Here is a 23,718-nt window from a genome sequence, read left to right on the forward strand (position 1 = left end):
TCCCCTGGGTTCTCAGACTCAGCCTGCCTGTATCAGACCCAGTTTGGATCCTGATTTGAATGACCCAAGTGTAAAAAAAATATGAGACGATCGAGACTTGAAACATTGACCACGTTATCTACCTGGTGAGGGTAAGGAATTACTGTTTTACTATTTTGTTAGAAAAAAACCCAGAGTCCTTATCTTCTAGACTATTTGTGGGCAAAACAATATCATCTCTGGAATTTGCCTTAAAATAATCCAGTACAGTTGGGGAGGGGGTACAGGTGAAGTAGGTTGGCCATAAATTCCCAGTCGCTGTAACTAGAGGATGTGGGTGCTGAGGGTTCATGATCTATTCTCTCTACTTCTGTTTCTGTTTGGCAATTTCCATAATAAAAGTAGAGAATTGGCCCATCACCTCCCTTTTCTCAAGGGGTAGATTCCTCCTCCGGGCTTGCCGCCCAGCCTGCAAACGTGCAAACCCGCAAACCTGCAAACGCGCAAAGCCGCAAACCGCAGCCCCTCGGTTTCCCTGTCCCTCTTGAAGGCAGGGGCTGCCCCGAGTCCGCGCTGTCTCCTGGGGACATGGTTCCTGGCATAAATGCATGTGTGACCTTGTCTTGGTTTGCTAAGACAGAGATGCTTGGTTTCCCTTTGATAGCAAAGGCCACAGCCGTTTCATCCAGGCCAGTTTGTCCTGCGGGGGTGGGGCAACGTAAAAGCTCGAGGAAGGTAGATGGTGTTTGCCAGTCAGTGACGGGCTGGGCGAGTTTCCTGAAGAATCCAGTTACCGGCTGGACGGACGTGCTCTGAGGAACAGGCAGGACGAGCGCTGCTTTCTACCGCAGAGTTCAAAGGCCTGGCTGATGCATCTCCTTGGGCAAGGCCAGCTCACACCCTGCTGGGCAAAGGAAGAAAAGTCAGAGGAGGCAGTGCCTCCGATCGCTGGGCGCACAGGGCAAGAGGCTGGAAAGTTCTTCTCAAGCCCATGGCCACCCGCACCCAGACAGGAAAGCTGCAGGGGCGGCCACAGCTCCAGGAGAAGCCCGTGGCTCCGGCGAATTGAGCCCCAACGATGAGGCAAGTCCCGACGATGAGGCTGCTGAAGCTCCTCCTTTTCCTGGCCCCCTGGGGAGTCGCCGGAGCCGAACCAGGTAGGCCCCCAAGTGCCTTTGTTTCCTACTATGAACTCGGGACGGGGCTCCTGGAAGCGGCCCACGGAGAGCTGAAAGGGCTGCTAAAAATAGCCAGGCGGGAAGCTGGGGTGGGGGGGGGAGCAGTGAGTCTGAAGATCTTAAGGGGAGGCCAGAGCGGGCCAGGGGAGGGGCACTGACTTCGCGAAGACGCGTGTACGTAAGAGCCAGCCTCCGGTAGAGGTTGAAGGTGGCGGGCAGATTCGTGACTTCATCCAGCAAACATTGGTTAAGCGCCTTTTGCATATCACACACTATTCTAAGAACCAGGAATGCGGCAGGAAAGAAAGGAGACAAAGCCCCAGTCCTAGTGAAGCATTCCTTCAACTAGGGAGGAGCAGACCGAAAGGCACTTGAACAAATAGATGGGTGTCACTTCAGGAGTGATAAGCGTTATGGAGAATAATAAAGCAGAAGAAAGGAGTGGGAGTGGGGAGGAGGAACTTACCGCGAGACCAGGGAGTGACATTTCAGTAGAGACCTGAGGCAGGGAGCTGGGTGGACATCCAGGAGAACATTCCAGTAAGAGAGCACAGAAAGCACACAGGCCCTGCGCCAGACACTCGGGATGCAGGTGAGGACGAGCCCGGGGCCAGAGTGGCTGGAGCAGAGTAGGCAAGGTGAATGGGAGAGATGAAGTTGGGGACCATGGGGGTGGGGCTGGGGGCTGTCGCAGAGGGTGTAGGGACTCAGAGTGGAATGGGACATCATTAGAGGGTTTTAGGCAGAGCCGTGGGGTGATCTGACTCATGTAAGTTTTAAAAGGCCCGCTGAGCTGTGCACTGAGAAGAGACCACAGTGGGCTGAACTAATCGGAGCACTTGAAGTTCAGTGACCTGGGCGCACCGGGGTGGTTGGTCACCCTGGTAAAGGAGACGCAGCCAAACCCACGGGGGAGACTGTTGTCATCCTCCAGTGAGAGGAGATAGAGGCTCGCCGGGATGGTAGGAGCAGGGCTGGTTGGAGACAGTCTGCTTCTGGACAAGACCTGCTGGCAGGTGTGCGGTGACAGGAGGACTCCAGGGTCTTTGCCTTCCGCTGGGAGGACAGAGTTGTCATTGGCTGAGGTGCAGGAGGAGGTGATTAGGGATATGTTCAGTTGGAGATGCCTGTTAGATTTCCATGCGGTGGAAGACGAGTCAGTGGGCAGGCTGGACCTCTGGTTCTCCTTAGAATGCTAGGTTGCCCTTTCCTGGAGTCCTGGGCTGGGACCTGACAGGGGACCCAGCACCGTTTCTGTAGCTGCAGAAATGAGGCTGAACAAGGGAGGGACAGGCTCAGGGCTCTGCTTGTTACTTGTTCTGTGGGGCTCAGTTCTCCCAGGCTGGAGCCCGGAGAGTTGGTGGCCTCTAGTCCTCCCCTGGACACTACCCAGGAGTGGCTGGGAGCCCATGGCGTGGCCAAGCATCTCAGAGGCCATCGAGGGGGAGCACCGGTGCCTGGGGACAGGAGACAAGAGCATAATGGCCAAGAGGGACTGGGTTCCAAATGCTGTGACCCGAATGTGGAAATGTCACTGGGATGAGCCCTGAGAGTGTGTCTTTCTCTATGAGGGTGAGCTGCCTGGCAGAAGGCTGAGTGGCGGTCCTTTCACCCGGGAGGCAGACCCTAGTCCCTGCGGGGGGCCTCCGGGGCCTGCCAGTCTGACTGGAGGGTGGGAATGGTTGAAAAGATCTCCCACCCTCTCACTCTTTCACTTTTAAATATGCTTTCTTGGAAATCCAAGTGCCAGTGGGCACCTGCAGCCTAGAGTCCTAATGGTTAAAAAGGGTCCCCCCTCCCCACAAACGCACTAAGCTGGTCATTGCAGCATTGTTTGTGATAATAATGGACTAGCTCAGTGGGCTGTGGTACAACCACCTGGTGGAAAACCAAGAACAATGGTGACAATTATTTAGTACTTACTCTGTGCCAGGCACTGCTGAAATTTTTACATCGCACCCTTGCAACAACCTTGTCTAGTAGGGATTATCGAGGTCACTGAGAAGTAAGACACCTTACCCAAGGTTACACATGTAGAAAGTGTCTGAGTCGGGACATGAACCCAGGCTGTACAACTTCACCCTGTTTATAAAATAAATGTCAAAACAAACAAAAGAACGCTGAAGGAAAGAGCCAAGAAGAGCAAACATTTATTTTTGGAGACTTATCATGGGCCAGGCTGGGGCTCATTGCTTGACATCCGCTGTCCTTTCAAAACCCACTTGAAAAATGAAAGAAGAAAAACCTCATTTGTTTTCTATGATCCCTGTAAAGCAGGCACTATTCCCATTATACCCATTTTGCGGATGAGGCAAATGAGAGTCGAGGAAGCCCAACCCTTGCCCAAGGCCCCCTGGCTAGGAAGTGGCAGGACCAGGTCTGTTCTTAGCTGCCTTACACAGTGTGCCCTTCGAAGGGTCATCTTGGGATGGTGGGGTTTATAGGTACTATTTTTTTCTCTTTTCTCCAAACTTTCTGGAATGTATACATCTATACCTTGAAAACAGAATGAAATTTATTTCTTTTTTTAAATTCAAATTCAATTAATTAAGATACAGTCTATTATTAGTTTCAGAGGTAGAGTTCCGTGATTCATCAGTTGCATGTCACACCCAGTGCTCATGACATCACATGCCCTCCTTCATGCCCTTCCCCCAGTGACCCCCTTTGCTTACCCTCTCCCCTGCAGGCACCCTCAGTTGGTTTCCTATGATTAAGAGTCTCTTATGGTTTGTCTCCCTCTCTGGTTTCATCTTGATAAAAACAAAATTAAATTTTAAAACAATTCCACGGCACCTGTAAGCTTTTCCAGACTCCCAGTCTCTCCTGAAGTGCAGGAGAAGGTTGAGACACCCCATCAGAGAGCAATCATACTTGCTCCGCCTTCAACTGTGGCGTTTCTACTTGCAGCTTCCTTAGCCAAGAGCTTGGGTGGGGTAGCAGCCTGCTGGCTCCCCCTCCGCCCATCTATGCCCTACGCAGCGCCTGTTATCCTTCAGCTTCTAATTGCACACAGACATCCCTGTCCGTGCGGGTTAGCACGGTAGGCAAACATTTCCCTCAAGAAGAAGCCTAGAGCAGTCTCCGTACTTAACACGGGGGGTCCGTAAATGTTGGCTTGAACCCGGGAACCCTCTGTGTTTTGGAGGGGAGGGCCTCAGTTTGAAAAGGAGGAGGTTATCGCTTAGGGTCAAAAGCAAAGGAGTAAAATAGCGACCGAGCTCGTCTTGTGGTGTGGGTTACACACAACAATAGAGAAAAGTCATGGAATCACAGGGCGTTAGAACTGGCAGGGCCTTCAGATAACTGTGCAGGACTCTCATCTTTCGCTTGAGGAAACAGAGGCTCCTGAAGAGAAGAAAAACTGAGGCCTGGGGGGCAGAGTGGCCCAGGGAATAAGCACTCAGGCTGGCTTGTGAGATGCCACTGGCGCCATGATTCCCATTTTACAGATGAGGAAACTGAGACTCAGCTGGGGAAATCTCTCATTCGAGTTGCCAGTGCCAGTGTGGAGGAGCCAAGATTCAAAACCGAATTTCCCTTAGTCCACGTTCCATGCATGACCTTTCCAAAACGAGCCACTGCCTTAAGCCAGAAAACCTGGGTCCTACCTTTTAATATCTATGTGACCTTGAGTCTCTTTGTCACTATCTATAAAATAGGATAGGGGTAAAGTAAAGGAGAGTTTAAACACGATAGTCAAGTGAGATCACACACATACATTGTCATGTGCTGTAAAAATTTAAAGGACCTTTTTTTTTTTTTAATATCCTAGGTCACACTGCTAGCTAGCGGCAGAGTAAAGTGCATCGTGATCTTTTCTGTTCGGACACGATGTGAATCATGGTCTGCCACTAACTAGGTCACTTTCCTCCTCTGTAAAATGGTACGATACTAGAATGTATGTCATAACTTCGTAGTGAGTAGAGTGCATGGGTAGAGTGCTCGGCACAGCATCCGGCATTCAGTAGGTGCTAAATAAATGGCAGGTGTCTTCCTGCCTTCCTTTTCTTGTCTCCAATCATAAGTAGACTCAGTTTAAGACCTTCTTAGGTTCTAGGAATTATTTTTGCAAGTCTCCCCCCTCCCATCAGGAATCATAGTTAAAGAATCTCACATTATATGATTTTAATACATTTCTAAATGCATTATTGCTTTTAAAATGAATTATTGATTTTGATGGCATTGTTTTTTCCCTGAACTTGGGAGCCAATGCATTTTTTTATAGCTCTCAAAATTTCCATGGGCCTTACAAAGCTACAAGGCCATGGGCCCTATATTTGTTGTCCCTTAGTGGACAAGGGGGCCTGGTAACCTATTTGGTGATTGAAGAGGAAGACCGGGACACTGTTTTGCCTGCCCAGGGATGGGGAGCAGAACTGAGCTCTCAAAATTTAAACTAGAGGGTGGACTGTGCCCACCAGCCCTCTGCTCAGACGGCCATCCAGGAGGAGACAGGATCTGTCTTCACATCGTTCTCAAGTCCTAGCCCCTGGATCTGCACTTTCTCTGCAGAGGACAGCAGCTGAGAGGACGCTGGGGTGACAGGGGAAGGTTGCAGCCACTCCCCCCTTATTTCTTCTCCCTCCCGTAGTGAAAGGGGAGCTTGCAGGACCCCGCGGGGATGGGCAGACCTGCTGCTTTGCAATGCTGAATGCCTTGGCGTCTTCCGTTGTCTCAATTAACCCTCTCATCGACCCTAAGAGGTAGGGGGTGCTGTTGTCCCCCTTTTGCAAATGAGTAAACTGAGGCTCCTGTTCCCACAGCTAGAGGGCAGTGGAGCTGGAATCCCAACCCAGGTCTGCGCTCTCAACTCCTCACTGTAATTGATACCAAATTTATTTATATTCTCAATAATTAATGAATGATAATGACGGCTAAGATTTGTGTACCTTTTCTTAAAACTGAAGGAACACATGAATACGTTCTTACTGAAAAAGATTCAAGCAGCATGAATATATACACTTTTAATTTAATTTTAAAGATTTTATTTATTTATTTGCCAGAGAGAGAGAGCACAAGCAGGGGGAGTGTCAGGCAGAGGGAGAAGAAGGCTCCCAGCTCAGCAAGGAGCCTGATGCCAGACTCGATCCCAGGACCTTAGGATCATGACCTGAGCTGAAGGCAGATGCTGAACCGACTGAGCCACCCAGGCGTCCCAAGACTCTTAATTTTAATGAGACCCCCAGGTGAGGCCTGCGCACAGGAATGCCTGGGGAAGTCTGGTCTGAGAGTAAAGTGTTGAACTGCCCGATGCCCCACACCTTCCCAGTCTCTCCTGGTCCCAGGGGTAGCTGGCAGGGACAGTGGTGTACTGGGATTCTTCTCTACCAGCCCTTTCTCTTCACTATCTTATTTGCTGCTCTCGGACAAGCAGGCCAGATGTGAAACAAGGCTCAGCAAGGCTAACGGGCTTGCCAGAATCCTCAGCCAACACACGGAAGAGCCTGGGTTAGAAGCCAGATAACCCACCTCCCTCAGGGTCCTTATACTCACCTCCCTCTCCATGATGTTTTAGAGCTTAATTCCTCACAGTCTGTGACTAATTTCACAGAAGCCTGTGGCTCCCACTGTTTTATGGGAAACATGTGTTTTATAAAAGCCATCTTCTGGAGGATCTGAGTCAACACTGTGTCTCAGCTTTGGAGCCAGAGAGGGCTGGGTTTGAACCTCAGTTTCCACATCTGTGAAATGGGCATAAGAATCCCACCTCACAGAATGGCTGCAAGGATGAAATGAGAGGAGCGTGAAAAGGGCACCTCGCTAACGTTCTTTGAGTGCTTATTAGTCCCATCACCCTCCCCACTGCCCTGCTCATTCACTGAATATATATTTGGGCATCTTTCACCTCCCAGGCACTGTTCTAGGTGCTGAGGACACAGAGATGAGCAAGACAGGCTACACACTCTCAGGGAACCCACATTGTAGACGGGGAAGATGGATGATAAGCAAGTCAACAAGATCATTTCATCATGTGAGAGCACTCTGAAGAAAATAAAACTGAGGGAGGTGATAGCGAGGGACCAGATGTGTGGTGGAGGGTGGAACCTGAGAAAAGGTAGTCAAGGAAGGCTTCTCTGAGGTGGTGACCTATGGGCTGAGGCCTGAATGAGGAGAAAGCAGCCATGCGATCAATGACCTGGGGAAGATCCGGGAAGGCAGCAGAGGAACCAGAAAGAGGCTGTGCAAGGCGGATGAGTGGGGTGAGTCTGTGTGAGGTCTGTGTCGTCTACCGCCACAGTGAAGACACCAGAGCCCAAGGAGGCCGAGTCCTCTGCTCTCCACGCCATTCTTTCCACTACCCTGGCCTCTCCTGGAGTCAGGACGCTGGGGCGCACACACACACACACACACGCACACACACACACACACACACACACGTCACTAGGAATCCCCGGGGACGCTGGGAGGAGTTTCAGTTCTATACTCTGACAACACCGGAGCTTGTGGGAAGAGAGAAACTGAGCGCCGACGTGTGAGCCCTTGCGCGGTCAAGGAGTTTCTAGAGTGAAGCAACGTTCTTAGAGGGCTGACGTCACAGGGGCAGAACTGCTCCCTCTTTATGGTTAGTTGAGGAAGAACCTGCTTGAAGCAGGGGAATGGTCTTCAGAGGAAGCCAGGGGACCGCACTCCAGAGAGAAGGGCCAAGGGCCTCTCACCCCCTCTGACCGGGTCAGCCGGCTCTCAGGCTTGGAAGCAGGTGCGGCCCCCTTCCAGTCTCCGGGCAGGGGCTCAGCAGAGCCCACCAGCTCGGCCCATATACTAGTTGAAGTGGGGCAGTTAGTTTCTTTGGCTTGGGATTTTGTCTCTGGAGGAGTAATTTCACATATATTGATGACAATTTGTATGACAAGTTTGAATTCCCCCAATTATAAACGAAGACTCTCAGTTTGGGTAAAAGAGAAACACGCAGGCATGGACTGTCTACAAAATGACATATCAAAAATAAAAAGGCACCGGCTTGGGGCCCCGGACTGGCTCAGTCAGTAGAACATCTGACTCTTGACACAGGGTCGTGAGTTCAAACCCTACACTGGGAGTGGAGCCTACTTTCAAAAAAAAAAAAAAAAGGCACTGGGTTTACCGCCTTAGCAATCCCATCTTCCCGGGAGGAAATCGAGAGCCACAGGACCTTCACCATTTACCGTGTGATCTCAGGCATGTTGACCTCCTAGCCTTAGTTTCCTTATCTGCAAAATGCGGATAATGATCAACACAGTTGACCCTTGAACGACACAAGTGTGAACCGCGCAGGTCCACTTATACACAGATTTTTTGATAAATACGGTACTGTGATGTATTTTCTCTTCCTTATGATTTTTTTCTTTTTTTAAAAGATTTTATTTATTTACTAGAGAGAGAGAGAGAGCACAAGCAGGGTGGAGGGGTAGAGGGAGAAGCTGACTCCCCGCTGAGCGGGGAGCCCGATGCAGGACTTGATCCCAGGACCCTGGGATCATGACCTGAACCGAGGGCAGAAGCTTAATCGGCTGAGCCACCCAGGCGCCCCTTTATGATTTTTCTTAATAACATTTTCCTCTAGCTTACTTTATTGTACACAGCATATAATACATATACAAAATATGTGTTAATCGACTATGTTATCAGTAAGAGCTCCGGCAGCAGTAGGCTATTAGTAGGTAAGTTTTGGGGGAGTCATAAGTTATGCACAAATTTTGACTGTGTGGGAGTCGGTGCCCCTGACCCGCATTGTCCGAGGGTCAACTGTACCTCCAAGGCTGCCGAGACTGTGTAACGACCTTGGGAAGGATCATGACTTAATCGGTCATTTGCACGTTAGTGTAATCAAGCTTCTGATCCTTTCCCGGGAGCAGATTTAAATAAGGAGAGGCAAGGAGAAAGAAGTCTTGGAGAGAGGATCGGGGCTGGACTTGAACTTCAGACCTCTTCTAGAGCGACACGATGTCCTGTGGCTTGGGTGGTGCCCTGGCTATCCACCCCTGAAAGCAACTCTGGGAAGCTGGGGGCTTCCAGACCCAGGTCAGGCTTCCTGGGCTGAGGGCGGGGCTGGGGGTAGGACTGTTGGCACTGAGCAAGACAGGAAAAGGGGGAGGAAGTGACAGCAGCGATGGAGGGTGAGGAAATCCCAGGCCTCACTCACCCTTGTCTTAGCCAAAAACATAGGATTTAGGGGAGAGGCCCAATCTGTTCAGTAAGGCTCGTTGAAACTACTTCTCCAAGGCCCTGTGCTGGGTCCAGATGACAAACCCACCCCATGTGGCCTGTTTCTTTGTTGAGATTCCTTTCTCTCGATCACACCAAGATATATTTTTTTAAGATTTTATTTATTTATTTGACAGAGACAGCCAGTGAGAGAGGGAACACAAGCAGGGGGAGTGGGAGAGGAAGAAGCAGGCTCCTAGCGGAGGAGCCTGATGTGGGACTCGATCTCAGAACGCTGGGATCACGCCCTGAGCCGAAGGCAGACGCTTAACGACTGCGCCACCCAGGCGCCCCAAGAGATTTTTTTTTTTTTTGAGATTTTATTTTTAAGTAATCTTTACACCCAACATGGGGCTTGAACTCAGAACCCTGAGATCAAGAGCGGCACGCTCCTCCGACTGAGTCAGCCAGGTGCTCCTCACGCCAAGAGATTCTTGACGTTTCAGCCAGCCTTGGTTGGAAGCTGAGACCAGTTTCATGGACCACCTCGGCAAACAGGACGGCTCCCAGCTGCATCCAGAATCACCAGCCACTACACACAAGAAGTTCAGCCTCATCTGAAGTTGCATCCCCTCTTCCTGTCCAGTCCTCTTGAACCCCGTCTCCACACGTACTCCCCAGGCTTTTACTGGTGTTAATGCACAAGATCTTACAGTGCAATTGGTGGTGTAAGCTTCTCCCAGGTCAGATTGTTGTATGTATTTCCCTGGAGGCTGAGAAGCTCTGGGCTCAGAGAAGTGAAACAACTCACCCAAGGTCACACAGCCTGCATGTGGCTCCAGAGCCTGAGTGCTTAACCCTGACACTTCCCAAACTTTGCTTTCAAACAAGCATTCTGCTTAGAAATCTCCCCCGCTCCCACCCCCCTGCTGCTGCTGGGTCCCCTGAGGTGAGGAAATAGGGAGGGTCAAAGGTCACGGGTCAGGGACAGAGCCAAGCTTTTTCTCTGTTCCTCTCAGTGCCTCCCTGGGCAAAGTGAGACCTGTGGCTCGGTCTCTGTGAACCCTGGCTTCACATTTGCAGCCTGCTCTCTCCCAGCCCGGACTCCCCCTTCCCTGGGCTTCCTCCCCATCCCCGCTCAGGGAGGTACCAGCATCAAAGAGGGTCTCCTTTCTCCTGCAGGGAAGTTCTGGCACATCTCTGACCTGCACCTTGACCCTGACTACAAGGTATCTGAAGACCCCCTCCAGGTGTGCCCGTCAGCTGGCTCCCAGCCAGTGCCCAACGCAGGCCCCTGGGGCGACTACCTCTGCGACTCTCCCTGGGTCCTCATCAACTCCTCCATCTACGCCATGAAGGAGATCGAGCCGGAGCCAGACTTCATCCTCTGGACGGGGTGAGAGCAGTCACAAAAGCTCCCCTTCACTGGGCTGCTGCTGTGTCACCCGCGGACCTGGCACCGTCCCCACGCTAGCTCCCCTAGTCCTCACACTGGCCCTGATTCAGAGAGGAAGGACCTGAAGCTCCAGGGACACAACCTGCCCAAGGAGCTGTGCGCCTGGCTGGTCCCACAGTCTGGGCCCTTGACTCTGTGTCTCCTAGCCCTAGCAGAACACAGCTCTCTTTGAGCCTGGGGACACAGTCATGGCACGTCTGGGTATGTGGAGAACTCCCGGATTTTATTTTATTTTTAAAGATTTCTTTATTTATTTGAGAGAGAGAGAGAGGGAGAACAGGGGAGGGGCAGAGGCAGAGGAAGAGGGAGAAACCCCAGCAGACTCCCTGTTAAGTACAGAGCCCAACAAGGGGCTCGATCCCATGACCCTGAGCTGAAGTCAAGAGCCAGAGGCTTAACAGACTATGCCATCCAGATGCCCTGAGAACTCCCAGATTTTAAGTCAGGGGGATGAACACTGGGGCCACTCCCACCAGGGTCTAGGGTTCCACATGCAGGGAGGGAAGAAGGTAGGGGGGCGGAAAGTGGTCCTGGCTTTGGGACCCAGTGTCCTGGCTGCCCTGGCCCTGGGGAGTTCTCACAGGTCACAGCACTGCTCTGCCTGAGGATAGCCTGGGGGCAGGGGTGATTTCTATTCAGCCAGACGCCATGTCTGCTTCTCATCCAAGGATACTGCTGTGAGCCCTCTGACTTCCCCAGAACCGGCTGTCCTTGCCAGCCGTGGTCCACCCCTCACTCACGGGCTCCTTTCTCCCTCCCTCGGGGGAGCAGCGTGTCTTGGGCTCAGCCCTGGGTAGACACTGGAGAACCAAGATGAGAGAAACCCAGACTGGCCTTCAGGGAGCTCCCCGTCTTGTGGGTGAGGCAGACCAGTCCACTGGCCAGTGTATCGCAAGCAGGAGAGAGGGTCACTGGGGGATGCGGGAGCCTTATAGGGTGCCTGACTCCATTTCACAGGAAGTGGTAACCAGGGAGCTGGTGAGGACGGCTGGCCAGCGCTCAGACTTCCTGCTCCGTCTTCTTGCCTCAACCAACACATGCTTACGCAGACTCTGCCACCTCTGTGCCTTGTTTCTTTATCTGTCAAATAGGACTAACAACAGAACCCACGTTGGAGGCCTGTCAGGGAGAACAAATTAGGGCATGTGGGCACGACACACAGAAAGTCCCCGCGAGGGTGAGCTGCTAGTAACAGTATCGCTACCATTATGCTAATTAACTTCCCTGGGGAGTACTGAGGGAGCAGCTGCCTCACCCCATCACCCCATCGGGTCCAGCTTTAGATTCTTGGGGCTCCCACCCCTCCCCTAGCCCTGCCTTTCCCCTTTCTTCTGCCCTGCTCCCTGACCTTGCTGTGCATTTTTTAAAGTAGGCTGTATGCCCAGCGTGGAGCCCAACGTGGGACTTGAACTCATGACCCTGAGATCAAGACCTGAGCTGAGATCAAGAGTCAATGCTTAACTGACTGAGCCATCCAGGCGCCCCCTTTCTAAGTTGGATCCAGGAATTTAGGTCGGCCGAACGGGGGACTAAACGGTCCTAGGGCAGGTCCTGGATCTGCTGTAGAGATGAACTCTAAACTCCGATGCCAGCTCCCAACTCCTTGGAACCCTTGGGGAACGGAGCAGGACTCAGAGATGGCTCTTCGACCCCAAGTTCCCTGGGGACTTGCAGATGGGACTTGAACCCCCAAGCTTTCCTCTTAACATAATAATATTGGTTACGGCCTAGCAGCTACTATTCTGCCTCTTATTTTACTTTATTTTATTTTTATGTATTTTTTTAAAAAGAAAGGAGAAGAGTTTTATTGGAGCCCAAGTTAGGACAGCTGCCCAGGAAATATGCTCTTTATGAGGAAGAAAGTGGCCCCACTCGTCTACATTTTATGTATATAATTGTCCCCGCTTTGTTAAAGTCTCAGAAATACTCTAGGAGTTGGTACCATTATTTCCCTATTTTACAGAGGAGATAATGGAGGCTCAGAGAGGTTAAGCAGGCAGCCCAGGGACCCACAGCAGGTCACCGGCAGAGCCCAGGTTTCAGCTCTGGCCTGTGTGACTCCCGGCTCCAGCCTGGCCCTTCCCACGCAGGGGATGTCGAGGGCCAGCTCCACGGCCTGTTTCCTCATGACTGAGCTGTCCCTTCCTTTTCTCGGGCCCCCTCCTGAGCTGCCCGCCCCAAACTGGCTCGGTGGTGTTTTGCAGGGATGACACACCTCACGTGCCCGACGAGAGGCTGGGAGAAGCCACTGTGCTGGGGATCGTGGAGCGCCTGACCAGGCTCATCAGGGGGGTCTTTCCAGGTAAGCCTCTGCCCCCGGGCCCCGGCAGCATTGCCTGAAGCCCAGGCCGTGTCTGGCCCCGGGGGTGGAACAGCAACAGCAGCAAGATGTGGAGGAAACGACCTTGCACCATGGACGATGCTGGCTGCTGGCCAGGTCTCATAGCGACCAATCGATCGCGTCTTCCCTTCCAACAACCCCTGGAGGAACGCGAGCCATTGCTGGCCTGTTTACACCGAATCCTATTAACGGAAATGCCTGACATTTCGCTGCCTGTTTTACAGCCACTCACGGCCCCTTCTCGGGGCGTCTGCAGTTTATATACAGGCATCGTTCCCGGTAGGTCTCCCGGGGACTCGCCCGTAGCCCTCTGTCCTGCTGTGGCCCCAGAGCTGCCCTCCACCGCCCTCAAGCCATCCTGGCTACCAGGGCCTCTGGGAGAGGCTGATTTCCAGCCCAGGGGCTGTTCTTGGTGCTTCCAAGGCCTTGAGAGCCCCAGAGAGCAGGCAGAGCCCCTGAGTGGTTATGGCAGCAGTCCCATGGGACACGACAAGGAGAATGGGATCCGCAGGCCCCACCTAACGGCCCCCAAAAATGTCTTTAAGCAGGCTGTGCCAAAACAAGGGGCTGGGGACCAAATCAGGCTCTCAGGCTGCCAGCTGGGGACCCGTCCGGGCAGCCCGCTAGCCCCCACCCCCACCTCCTTCGGGTTCTGGAACAGCTGCTTCCTCTATAGGTCTTAGACGCGGATCCCCAGGCCCCAGCTATGGATCGGTGATAATAACAATAAATATTAGCAATATTAGCAGCAGCAGTAACTGCACGTAGCTCTGTACCGAGGCGAAGTGTCAGGCCCTGCTCTGACCCGCGCCCTAGCTCACTCACTGCTGTGACACTCCTGGGGAGGAGTGAGTACTATTACTACTGCAATTCTGCTGGGGGGAGATGCGTGCCCTGGAGTCAGGGTAACCGGTCAAGGGCATGTGGAAGGGCGGGGACACAAATCCTGGTGTGAGCACCACTGTGACCCACCGCTCCCGACGCCACTCCAGGAGGGGCCGTCAGCTGCTGTCACAGTCTCACCTCTGTCCTCCAGGCAGCCTCCTTTCCCACCTCCTCCCCTCAGCGGGAGTCATTTCACGCACAGTTGTCTGGACGTGGAGATAAGGCACCCGATGGCTCAAAGCTAGTCAGTTCCTAGGGAGGGGATTCCAACTCAGATCCGACTCCGAGCACTCTTTCCTCTGCTCCACAGGGGCCTCTGGAATAAAAATGAAATAATGGACAAGAAAATGCTTTACAGGGGCGTCGGGGTGGCTCAGTTGGTTAGGCGTCTGCCTTTAGCTCAGGTCATGATCCCGGAGTCCTGGGACTGAGCCCCGCGTCAGGCTGCCTGCTCCGTGGGGAGCCTGCCTCTCCCTCTCCCTCTGCCACTCCCCCTACTTGTGCTCTCTCTCTGTCAAATAAATAAATAAAATATTTAAAAAAAGAGAAAATGCTTTACAACTATGAGCTCACATACCAGTGTAAATGAGAAGATCCCCTCGTTTGTAACACACTTGCGCATTTATTGAATTCCCTAATACCCGAGATGCCGTAGGCTGTGAGATGCATTATTTTCTGTATTGCTAAGAAAAAATGCTGTTGGAGTATGGCAGCGCTCTCTCATGGCCTCCATGATAAACCACACCCCACCCGGAAAGATGTGAAAATAAGAACATATTAGAAGAATTGAAAGGAGACACGAACTTAATATGAGAATTATAGCAACACAGGTCAAGCAGAACACTCTCCATTTTATAGATAAAAAAGCCGAAGCACAGAGAAGTCAGGCAAATTGCTGGAGAGGAGGAAGGGACCGAAGCTCGAGATTTTGGGTCCACATTATGTATCATGTGTTCTTCCTGCCACGTGCCACCCGTGTTCCCCATCAGAGTCACTGTGAACGCTGGCTCGTCTTCTCCAGCACGGCTGAGCGGTGAACGCAGGTGAACGCAGGTGAACGCAGGTCCTGCTCCCAGCTCCCGCTCTGCCACTTCCGACTGGGCCACGCCCTGGAGACTTCACTTCCTGTCTGCACAAAATGACGAAAACCATGGTACCTGCCCAGAAGGTTGTTGTGAGGATTGAGTAAAGTAATCCACTCATCTAGTCAACAAATATTTATCGAGTATCTACTAGGAGTGAGATACCATTCTCAGAGTAGGGAGCTTGGCCGGGAACTAGACGCCAGCTGGTGTCCTCATGGAGCTTATGCTTGTAAGGGGCTTCTCCCAGTGCCCGGCACTAACAGGCAGCAGAAAAGGGGAGAAATTCCCTCCCTTCTCATCTGTCCTAGGAATTCCCAGGGGTTTGTGTTTTTTCTAAATGGATCTTTTTTTTTTTAAGATTTATTTATTTGTTTTAGGGAAGGAGGGGCAGAGGGAGAGGGAGAGAATCTCAAGCAGACTCCCCGTTGAGTGTGACCCCAAGATCATGACCTGAGCCTGAGCTGAATCAAGAGTCAAACTCTTAACCGACCGAGCCACCCAGCTGCCCCTCTAAAAGGATTCTTGATGACTGCCGGCATTTATGTTGAAGGGGTGAGGTTTTTCCAGGCAGTTACAGAGGTGGCTTCTGGTTGGCAAACAATTCCTGATGGGGATCTTACAACCTCCTCCTTCTGTGGAGCTTTCTTGTGGGCTCTACAGGGCAAAAAGTTTGTGAAAAAATCTTCCCCAGTGGGAATCAGAGGCTCCCCCCCCCCCATTGGTTCAAGGTCACTCACTCCCTGGGGAATGCCAAGCTCCTGTAAGGGCAAAACCCTGCCCTGAGTTCAGAGGAGTTTTTGTTTCTCTAACACATTTATTGAGCAACTAGTACTTTTCAGACACAGACGTAAACTAAAAGCAGGAATGAGGCTACTCAAGAGGAGGAAACGCATCTGATGGGCTCCCTTCCCCGAGGGGTCATTCACAAGCCGCTTCCTCCTAGGACACCCCACCCCACCCCCATTGTACACTTCCACAGCAAGTGGCTCTTCCCTTTTTTTGTGGCAGTCCTCCCACCTCGAATTACTCAATACCTGTCAACCCCACTGCACTGCAAGGCCCCTGGGACTGGGACTGGGCGCTCGGTTCCCGGGTCTACATGTTGGCCCACACGAGGCGTTCAATGCACACCTGTTGAATCACGGAAGGCATGACTGCTAAGGCTCCCAGAGTGAACCAGACCCCTTCCCTAACAGTTAGTAGACCTGGAATGGACAAGAACAAGAAACACTACATTACCAAGGGCCTCATAAGGGATGGGAAGTTTATTTAGATCCTCTGGCTTTCTTCTTCTCGTCCTCGGATGCTTCCTTCCAACCAGGAAACTCTTTACTGGGAGTGGGGTTAGGAACTGGGATTGGAGAACTCGCTACTCTTCCTTCCCAGGTCTGAGCAATGTTCTACCAGATTCTATTGAATGCTGTTTTCTGCTTATCTCTGTATTTCCCTCATCCATGCTACAGCTCTTCCCCATGGGCTCTGACAGCCAGTGGCAGGCTGAAAGGTACCCACTCCGCCGAGCGCTTTCACATAAATATGTTTATATGTCTGTTTTTCCTCCCAGATACGAAAGTCTACGCTGCTTTGGGAAATCATGACTTTCACCCCAAAAACCAGTTACCGGCAGGGAGCAACAACATCTACAATCAGGTAGCAGAACTGTGGAGACCCTGGCTCAGTAACGATTCCATCGCTCTCTTCAAAGAAGGTACTAGCACCATTTAGCAAGTATAAGCTCTTCCTTGTGTGCCGAGGTCTGATCGAATTTTTGCCCTCACCACGACCCCAGGAAATAGTACTCATTTTATCCCCATTTTACAGATAAGGAGACAGAGGCTTGAAGATGTCGAGTCCCTTGGCCAAGATCAGCCAACTTAGAGGTGGCTGACTTGAGAGCAGAATCCGGGGCTGACTCCACTGCCCATGCTCTCAATGGCTCTAATGGGGACCCTAAGTGACCGTTTCCTGAGCACTTACTGGGGTCCAGGCACTCCTGTCAGCACGCTCCAAGACTGAAACAAGAAAGGGGCAGTGGCCTTGGCACCACTGGCCTCTTGGGCCGGATAGTTGCTCGTGGGGGCCGTGCCGTGCACTGTAGGGTGTCGGCCGCATCCACGGTCACACCCTCCATTGCCGTAACCCAGATGTCTCCAGACGCTGCCAAACGTTCCCCAGGGACAAAATCAGCGGCTGAGAACCGCTGATCCACAGACACAGCCAGCCCCTTGAAGGTGACCCTGGCCTACTCTCTTCCCTGTCCTCAGTCCCCACGGGTCACACCCAACCAGAAACCCACTGATTTAGTCCACAGAGCTCAGCTTCCGGGACAGACAGTTGAGTGAACAGGGTTGACAGTGGGTCTGGAGGAGCGAAGGCGTCTTGCCCTTCTTCACAGTCAAAATGCTCCCAAGCTGCACAGCCGATCAGCGCGGGGCCAGGCCCGGAGCCCTTGGTCGGCTCTCCAGGGCCCTCCTACGGGAAGGGGGGAAGGGAGGACGCAAGGGCAGGAGCAGGTGGGAGCGAGGGGGAGGGGCACGGAGGCAGGGGACCCTTCCGACGCTGCCTGGCTGTGCCCCTCAGGTGCCTTCTATTCGGAGAAGTTGCCGGGGCCGAGCGGGGCCGGGCGGATGGTGGTCCTCAACACCAATCTGTACTACAGCACCAACAATCGGACGGCCGGCGTGGCGGACCCCGGCCAGCAGTTCCGCTGGCTCGAGGACGTGCTGACCGGTGCATCCCGCGCGAAGGAGATGGTAAGGGCTCGACTTCCCCCACCTCTCTGGGGTCCCTTCCAGAACAAGGCTCCCACCTCGGCACAAACTCAGCCACTCGCTCGAGGGGCCCACATCACCAACGGTCCTTCATCACAGCCCCAGGAGGGGGCTTCTTCCATCCTCACCACAGTGGGGGAGAAAGAGGCGGGTTCTGGGGGGGGGACAGGCTTAGCACGCGCGAAGGCACGGAGGTGGGCAACACCTGGTAAAATCATCGCTGGTCCTCAGAGGGCTGGCATGTGCCTGGGGGGGGGGGGGCTTGGATCCTGTCTGCTAGCCTCTGGGGAGAGGGGCAGGTGTTGAGAGGTGGAGGTGAGGGGTCAGGGAGGGCATCCGGAGCCCCTCCTGGGCACCCCTTCCTTGCAGGTGTACATTATTGGCCACGTGCCCCCGGGCTTCTTCGAGAAGACGCGGAACAAAGCGTGGTTCCAGAAGGGCTTCAATGAGGAGTACCTGAAGGTGGTCCGGAAGCACCATCGAGTCATCGCAGGGCAGTTCTTCGGACACCACCACACCGACAGCTTCCGGATGTTCTACGATGATGCAGGTACTCGCCGCGGAGGACAGCTGCCAGCCCACCCCCCTCCTCCTCTTGCCGGCCTCTCTCTCAGTCCCACGGTCTCTCTCTTGAAAGGTGCCCCCATCAGTGTCATGTTCCTGACACCTGGAGTCACCCCATGGAAAACCACCTTACCTGGAGTGGTCAACGGGGCCAACAATCCAGGCATCCGGGTATTTGAATACGACCGAGCCACACTGAGCCTGCAGGTCAGGAGCCCTGGGTCTGCTGGGGCCGGAGGGGGAGGGTGGGGAGGGACCTGAACGTATCAGCTAATCCACCCTCTTCTAGAGCTCAGGTTCCCGTGAGCCTTTCCAAGTCCTGCAACCAAGTCGGGTCAATTCTTTGTCCCCAAATCTCCCTTCGCCCTAGATCATAGCCTCCTGCCTGGCTTCCTACCTCTAGCCCTGACCTGCTGTAGCGCGTCTGCTATGTGCTGCGGAAGCCTCACAAACCTTCAGTGGCTCCCCAGTGCCCACAAGATAAGCTGGATCTCTTTGGCCTGGTGTTCAAGGCCTCCCGCAGTGTGATCTCATGCCCATTGCCCACCTCATGCCTACACCAACTAGGCCTCAGCCAAAGCAGGCCCCTGACTCATCGAGCTACCCCTCATCTCCCGGGATGGGCTTGTGATTGTTGAAACAGCAAAGAAACGGTATTCCTTAATTTATTCAACAAAATGTACTAAGCACCTACCGTGAGCCGGGCCCTGTGTTGAGCTCAGGAGATACGCAGGTCAACGGTGACAAAGTCACTTTTCTCCTGGAACTGACGTTCTCACAGGAGACACACAATAAATAATAAGGAACGTTAAGTATGGCGTGGCGAGAAGAGGTAAGGACAAAGCAGGGTGAGGGGACAGGTGTGCCCGTTGTCTGGTGTGTGTGCACACGCACGTACATGCTGTGAGGTAGGCGGGACAGAAGTGTCGCTGATAGGGTGACATCTGATTTCTGAGTAAATTGAGGGAGGGAGCCACGCGGGCATCCGGGGAGGGCGGAGGACAGAGCACGTCAGAGGCCCTGGGCGGGACTGTGCTTGGCATGTCAGGGAAGAGCAAGGAGGTCCTCAGAGGCCCTGGGCAGGACTGTGCTTGGCATGTCAGGGAAGAGCAAGGAGGTCCTCAGAGGCCCTGGGCAGGACTGTGCTTGGCATGTCAGGGAAGAGCAAGGAGGTCCTCAGAGGCCCTGGGCAGGACTGTGCTTGGCATGTCAGGGAAGAGCAAGGAGGTCCGTGGCTGCAGAGGAAGGCCCAAGGGGAGGGGGAGGGTGGAAGGGACGAGGTCAGATCGTGTCAGCTGTGATTCGACTCTGGATCTGGAGGGTTTGGGGCAGAAGAATTAAATATTCTGACTCTGAATTTTACAACACCCCACCTGCTATGCAGAGAACAGGCTGTAGGGGGCAAGGGCAGAAACGGGGATGGGGGAGGGTGAGTGAGGAGGTGACCATGATAACCACTGAGAGGTGACGGTGTCGTGGCCCAGGGTGTGGCAGAGGCCCCAGATCCTGGATGTCTGCTGAAGGCGGAGAAGACAGGATATCTGCTGGGCTGGATGGGGAGGGTGTGAGAGAAAGAGAGGAGTCAAGGCTTTGGCCTCAGTGCCTAGAGCGGTGAAGCTGCCCTTGACTGAACTTGGACCATGTGGGAGGAGCGGGTTTCAGAGGGAAGATCAGAGGTCTGGTTTGGGACCTGTAAACTTGGGGAGTCTGAATGGTTGTCCTAGTGAAATGCCCAGGGACGAGGCAGCTGGGTATTCACGTTGGAGGCCCAGGGAGAGGTGAGTGTAGAGATTTAATCGGTGATGGAGAGAGGACATTTAAAACCAGCGACTGGACGAGATAACCTAGGTCCTTGACTCTAGAGTAAGTGTGCACGGAGAGGAGGTCTGAGGTTTTTCAAGAGGGTGGCCTGTTGTCCACATGGACACTCAGAGGGCCTTAGCAGAGGAATGATCGGCTGGCTCCCTACAGCCTCTCCCCCCCCAACATGCCTTCTCAGGGAAGGAGTCAGACAGGCCTGGGTTTGAATCTGGCTCCATCACTCACGAGATTTTTGATCCCTTCCCGCCTCTGCTCCTCTGTCAAATGGGAGTAACAGTCCGTCACAGGGGTTTAAGAGGACCAAATGAAATCACATAACGTGCCTGGGGGGAAGCTGCCCTCCATCCACAGCGGCTCCTCCTGCCCCACTTCCAGTGACCTGAGGCAGGTCCACAGATTAAAGTGGAAAGCATGGGACAGATAAGCCTTTCCAGATTCTAGTTCTGAAGATGCATCTGATCCTAGGAGTTTTGGTGTATCCCAAACCCTCGTCAACCACAATTCCATAACCTCTTTCAGCCAGCACTCCATGCCACTTCTTTAAGTCGCTTTTTATCCTGGGACAGAAGATTCATAGGGTTGACAACCTGGATTCCAAACCCGCCTCTGCCACTAAACACGTGTAGGACCCTGGACAATGAATTAACCTCTTTAGGACTCAGTGTCCTCATCTGTGCAATGGGGGTAATAAGTGCAGTTACCTCATCAGCCTACCAGGCACACCCCGTAAGCAGGAAACGCTCACGAATCGCAGTCATTGCTAGAGCTATAAAGAATCTGGGGGGGCAAATGCAAGGTGTAGAATGCGGGGGAGGGGGGTGGAAGCCTACGGCCGCTCACGGCCTGCTCTCCTCGTGCGCTCTCTCCAGGACATGGTGACCTACTTCGTGAACCTGAGCCAGGCGAACGCGCAGGGGACCCCGCTCTGGGAGCTCGAGTACCGGCTCACCGAGGCCTACGGGGTGCCCGACGCAGGCCCCCGCTCCCTGCACGCGGCGCTGGGCCGCATCGCCGACGACCCCCGCGCGCTGCAGCGCTACTACGTCTACAACTCGGTCAGCTACGACCGCGAGACCTGCGGCCAGGCTTGCCGCGCCGAGCACGTGTGCGCGCTGCGCGAGGTGGCCTTCGACGCGTACGCCTCCTGCCTGCGCGCCCCCGGCGCCGCGCCCGCGCCCGGGCTCGCGCTCCTGCTCGCGCCGCTGCTGGGCCTGCGCGCGCTGCTCGCGCCCTGAGCTCGGGCGCCCGCGGGCGCTTCCCCGCGGAGACGCGCCGCCGCAGCTGCCCGGCGTCCGCAGCGGGAACCCGCGTGGAGCGGCGGGATCAGGAAATGAAGCACCACTTTCCCGCACCCCAGCGCATTTTCTCCCCCAAGTTTCATCCAAAACACAAAGCTCCTCGAGCATCTTATTCTGTGCGTTTCTCCTTTTCATACGTAAATAATGTTTACTACAACTCCCGCACGGAGTCACTGAACAGTTATTAAACGTCCTCCCCCACCCGGGCCTCTGCATTTGGAGTACAACGAGCCGCCAGGAAGAGGCGCCGTGTAGATCCCGTGCCCTCGTTCACCCCTGCCCTCGCCCGCACTCGAGGCACACTGAGCGCGAAGTCCCGCAATCGGGGATCAGAACGGGCCTTTTTGGTTTGCAACAACGCGGATGTGAGGAGCTGTGATCCTATAGCCCCGGCGCTACTCCCTGGGCCATTTCCGTCGTCGCGGGCCTTCTTTTGCCTCAATTGCCAAGCGAGGCAATCAGAGGTCAGCCGAGCTAAGTAAGGGCAGTGTGGCCGCGCCGGTCCGTCGTCGGGCCTAGCGGTCCCCGGGGCTCAGCGCGGCTGCGTGCGGGGACCCTGCGCGGTTGCGGGGCCGCAGCCGGGGGTGGCCGTCAGGGGCGCAGACGGACGGGGTGTGCGGACCGCGGGCGCCCCCAGCCGCGGGGTCCGTGGGCCTTGCTCCTCCCCGACAGGGCGGGACGGGGAAGTCCCGCCCAGGAGGCCCGGGCCCTGCGGCCCCTGGGCTGCGCCCGCCTCCTTCCTGCCGCGGCGACCCCGGGCCCAGAGGGCGGGTCGGAGCCTGGAGGAGAAGGAGAGGGAGAGGCTGGCGGGTCATGCCCTGGCTGCCCCGCGCCGCGCTCCTTTGGGACGTGGTCCTGGGCTTTGGGCACCGCCGCCTTCCTGATCGACCTGGGCGCCGACCTGTGGGCCGCGGGCCAGTATGTGCTCAGCGGCCGCTACCTGTGGGCGGCGCTGGTGCTGGCGCTGCTGGGCCCGCCTCGGTTGCGCTGCAGCTCTTCAGCTGGGTCTGTGCGCGCCGACCCCGCCGGCTTGCACCGGCGCCACAGCCCCCGGGCCGCTGCCTGGCGCTGCTGCACGTCCTGCAGCTGGGCTACCTGTACAGGTGAGCACCACGCCCTCGAGCAGTGCTAAGGGGAACGCAGCCCAGCGGCACCTGCAGCTGGGCTCCTAGCACGGGGGAGAGCCCTGACGCCGGGAAGGGGGTGGGAAGGGGAGGATGGGGCCCCAGAGTGTGGGCACTTCTGCTTACAGGTGAGCTCCCCGCCCCTGAAGGAGGAGAGGCCGGCTTGAGAGCCCTCGGAGCTCATCTAACCCTGCCCTCCCTGGCACTGGGGAAGAAACTGAAGCCCAGAGAAGAGGAGGCACATGATTTGGAATCAGACCTGTCTGGGCTCCAATGCTAGCTAAATTTACCGTCTGTGGCCTCATTCCTGCGTTCTGTAAGCCTCAGTTTCCTCCTCTGTGTAAAGGCGGCAGGAATGTAGAGGCAGGTCTGGTAGATGGCCCGTTGTGGGGAGTGAAGGCAGGAGCCAAGGTGCCTAGCTTGGTGCTTGGCTCCTGGTGGACTCTAGTGTAATGGCAGACCCCTGAAGTTCCCTACAAAAAAATGCTCCTTTTTGCTGCGGGTGGAGCCTTGGGCAAGTCACTTGAGCCCTCTGGGTCTCAGTTTATTCATTGTTCCAGTGGGGGTGGTTGTAGCACCTGCCTGTGTTGGGTAGGGATTAAATGAAATGAAATAAGACCTGTAACTTCCTTTGGCGCAAGTAAGCCTTCAAGAAATGTCAGCTGGCTGGATGACCCGGGTTACCAGGGCGCTTCAGCAGCCCTGACCCCCAGACCGGAGCTTGTTCTCTCAACCCCTCCTTCCCAGCTTCATTCTCCCCTGCCCCACCCTCTCTCCCCCAGAGCGAGCAAGAGCGAGGCGATGGGGTCTGACTCATCCCTGTCCCTTGAGCCAGCCGGGGCTGGGCACAGGCTGGGTTCCAGAAAATCCGTGTGGGTTGTACTCCTTTGCAGAACCGGCAGGGCCCTCTAGAGATGAAGCAGCCGAACCCAAGGGATCAGAGTCATGCGATGGAGTCAGGACACCATGTGGTCCGGGTTGGGATGAGGTGGCTGGAGCCAGGATCTGCTCTTGAATCCATTTTGCAGATTCTCTCCAGATCTTTCTTGACGAAGCTGCATTGAGTCCCCAGGAGTGGCCAGGAGGAGCTTT

At 54.4% G+C, this 23,718-nt stretch overlaps 1 protein-coding gene across 1 annotated transcript; it reads left to right on the forward strand.

The window, feature by feature from the left end:
* The first annotated feature begins 207 nt into the window (after window positions 1-207).
* SMPDL3B (sphingomyelin phosphodiesterase acid like 3B) lies at window positions 208-21,439 on the forward strand. Its single transcript, XM_008694833.2, has 8 exons — window positions 208-1,136; window positions 10,464-10,677; window positions 12,942-13,039; window positions 16,613-16,756; window positions 17,629-17,801; window positions 18,189-18,369; window positions 18,457-18,590; window positions 21,074-21,439. Exons 1-8 carry the CDS (start codon window positions 1,058-1,060, stop codon window positions 21,437-21,439), a joined length of 1,389 nt encoding a protein of 462 aa, XP_008693055.2. The 5' UTR covers window positions 208-1,057.
* The last annotated feature ends 2,279 nt before the right edge of the window (window positions 21,440-23,718 follow it).

The sequence above is a fragment of the Ursus maritimus genome, unplaced genomic scaffold, assembly GCF_017311325.1.
Source record: "Ursus maritimus isolate PB19 unplaced genomic scaffold, ASM1731132v1 scaffold_32, whole genome shotgun sequence".
Classification (NCBI taxonomy): Eukaryota; Metazoa; Chordata; class Mammalia; order Carnivora; family Ursidae; genus Ursus; species Ursus maritimus.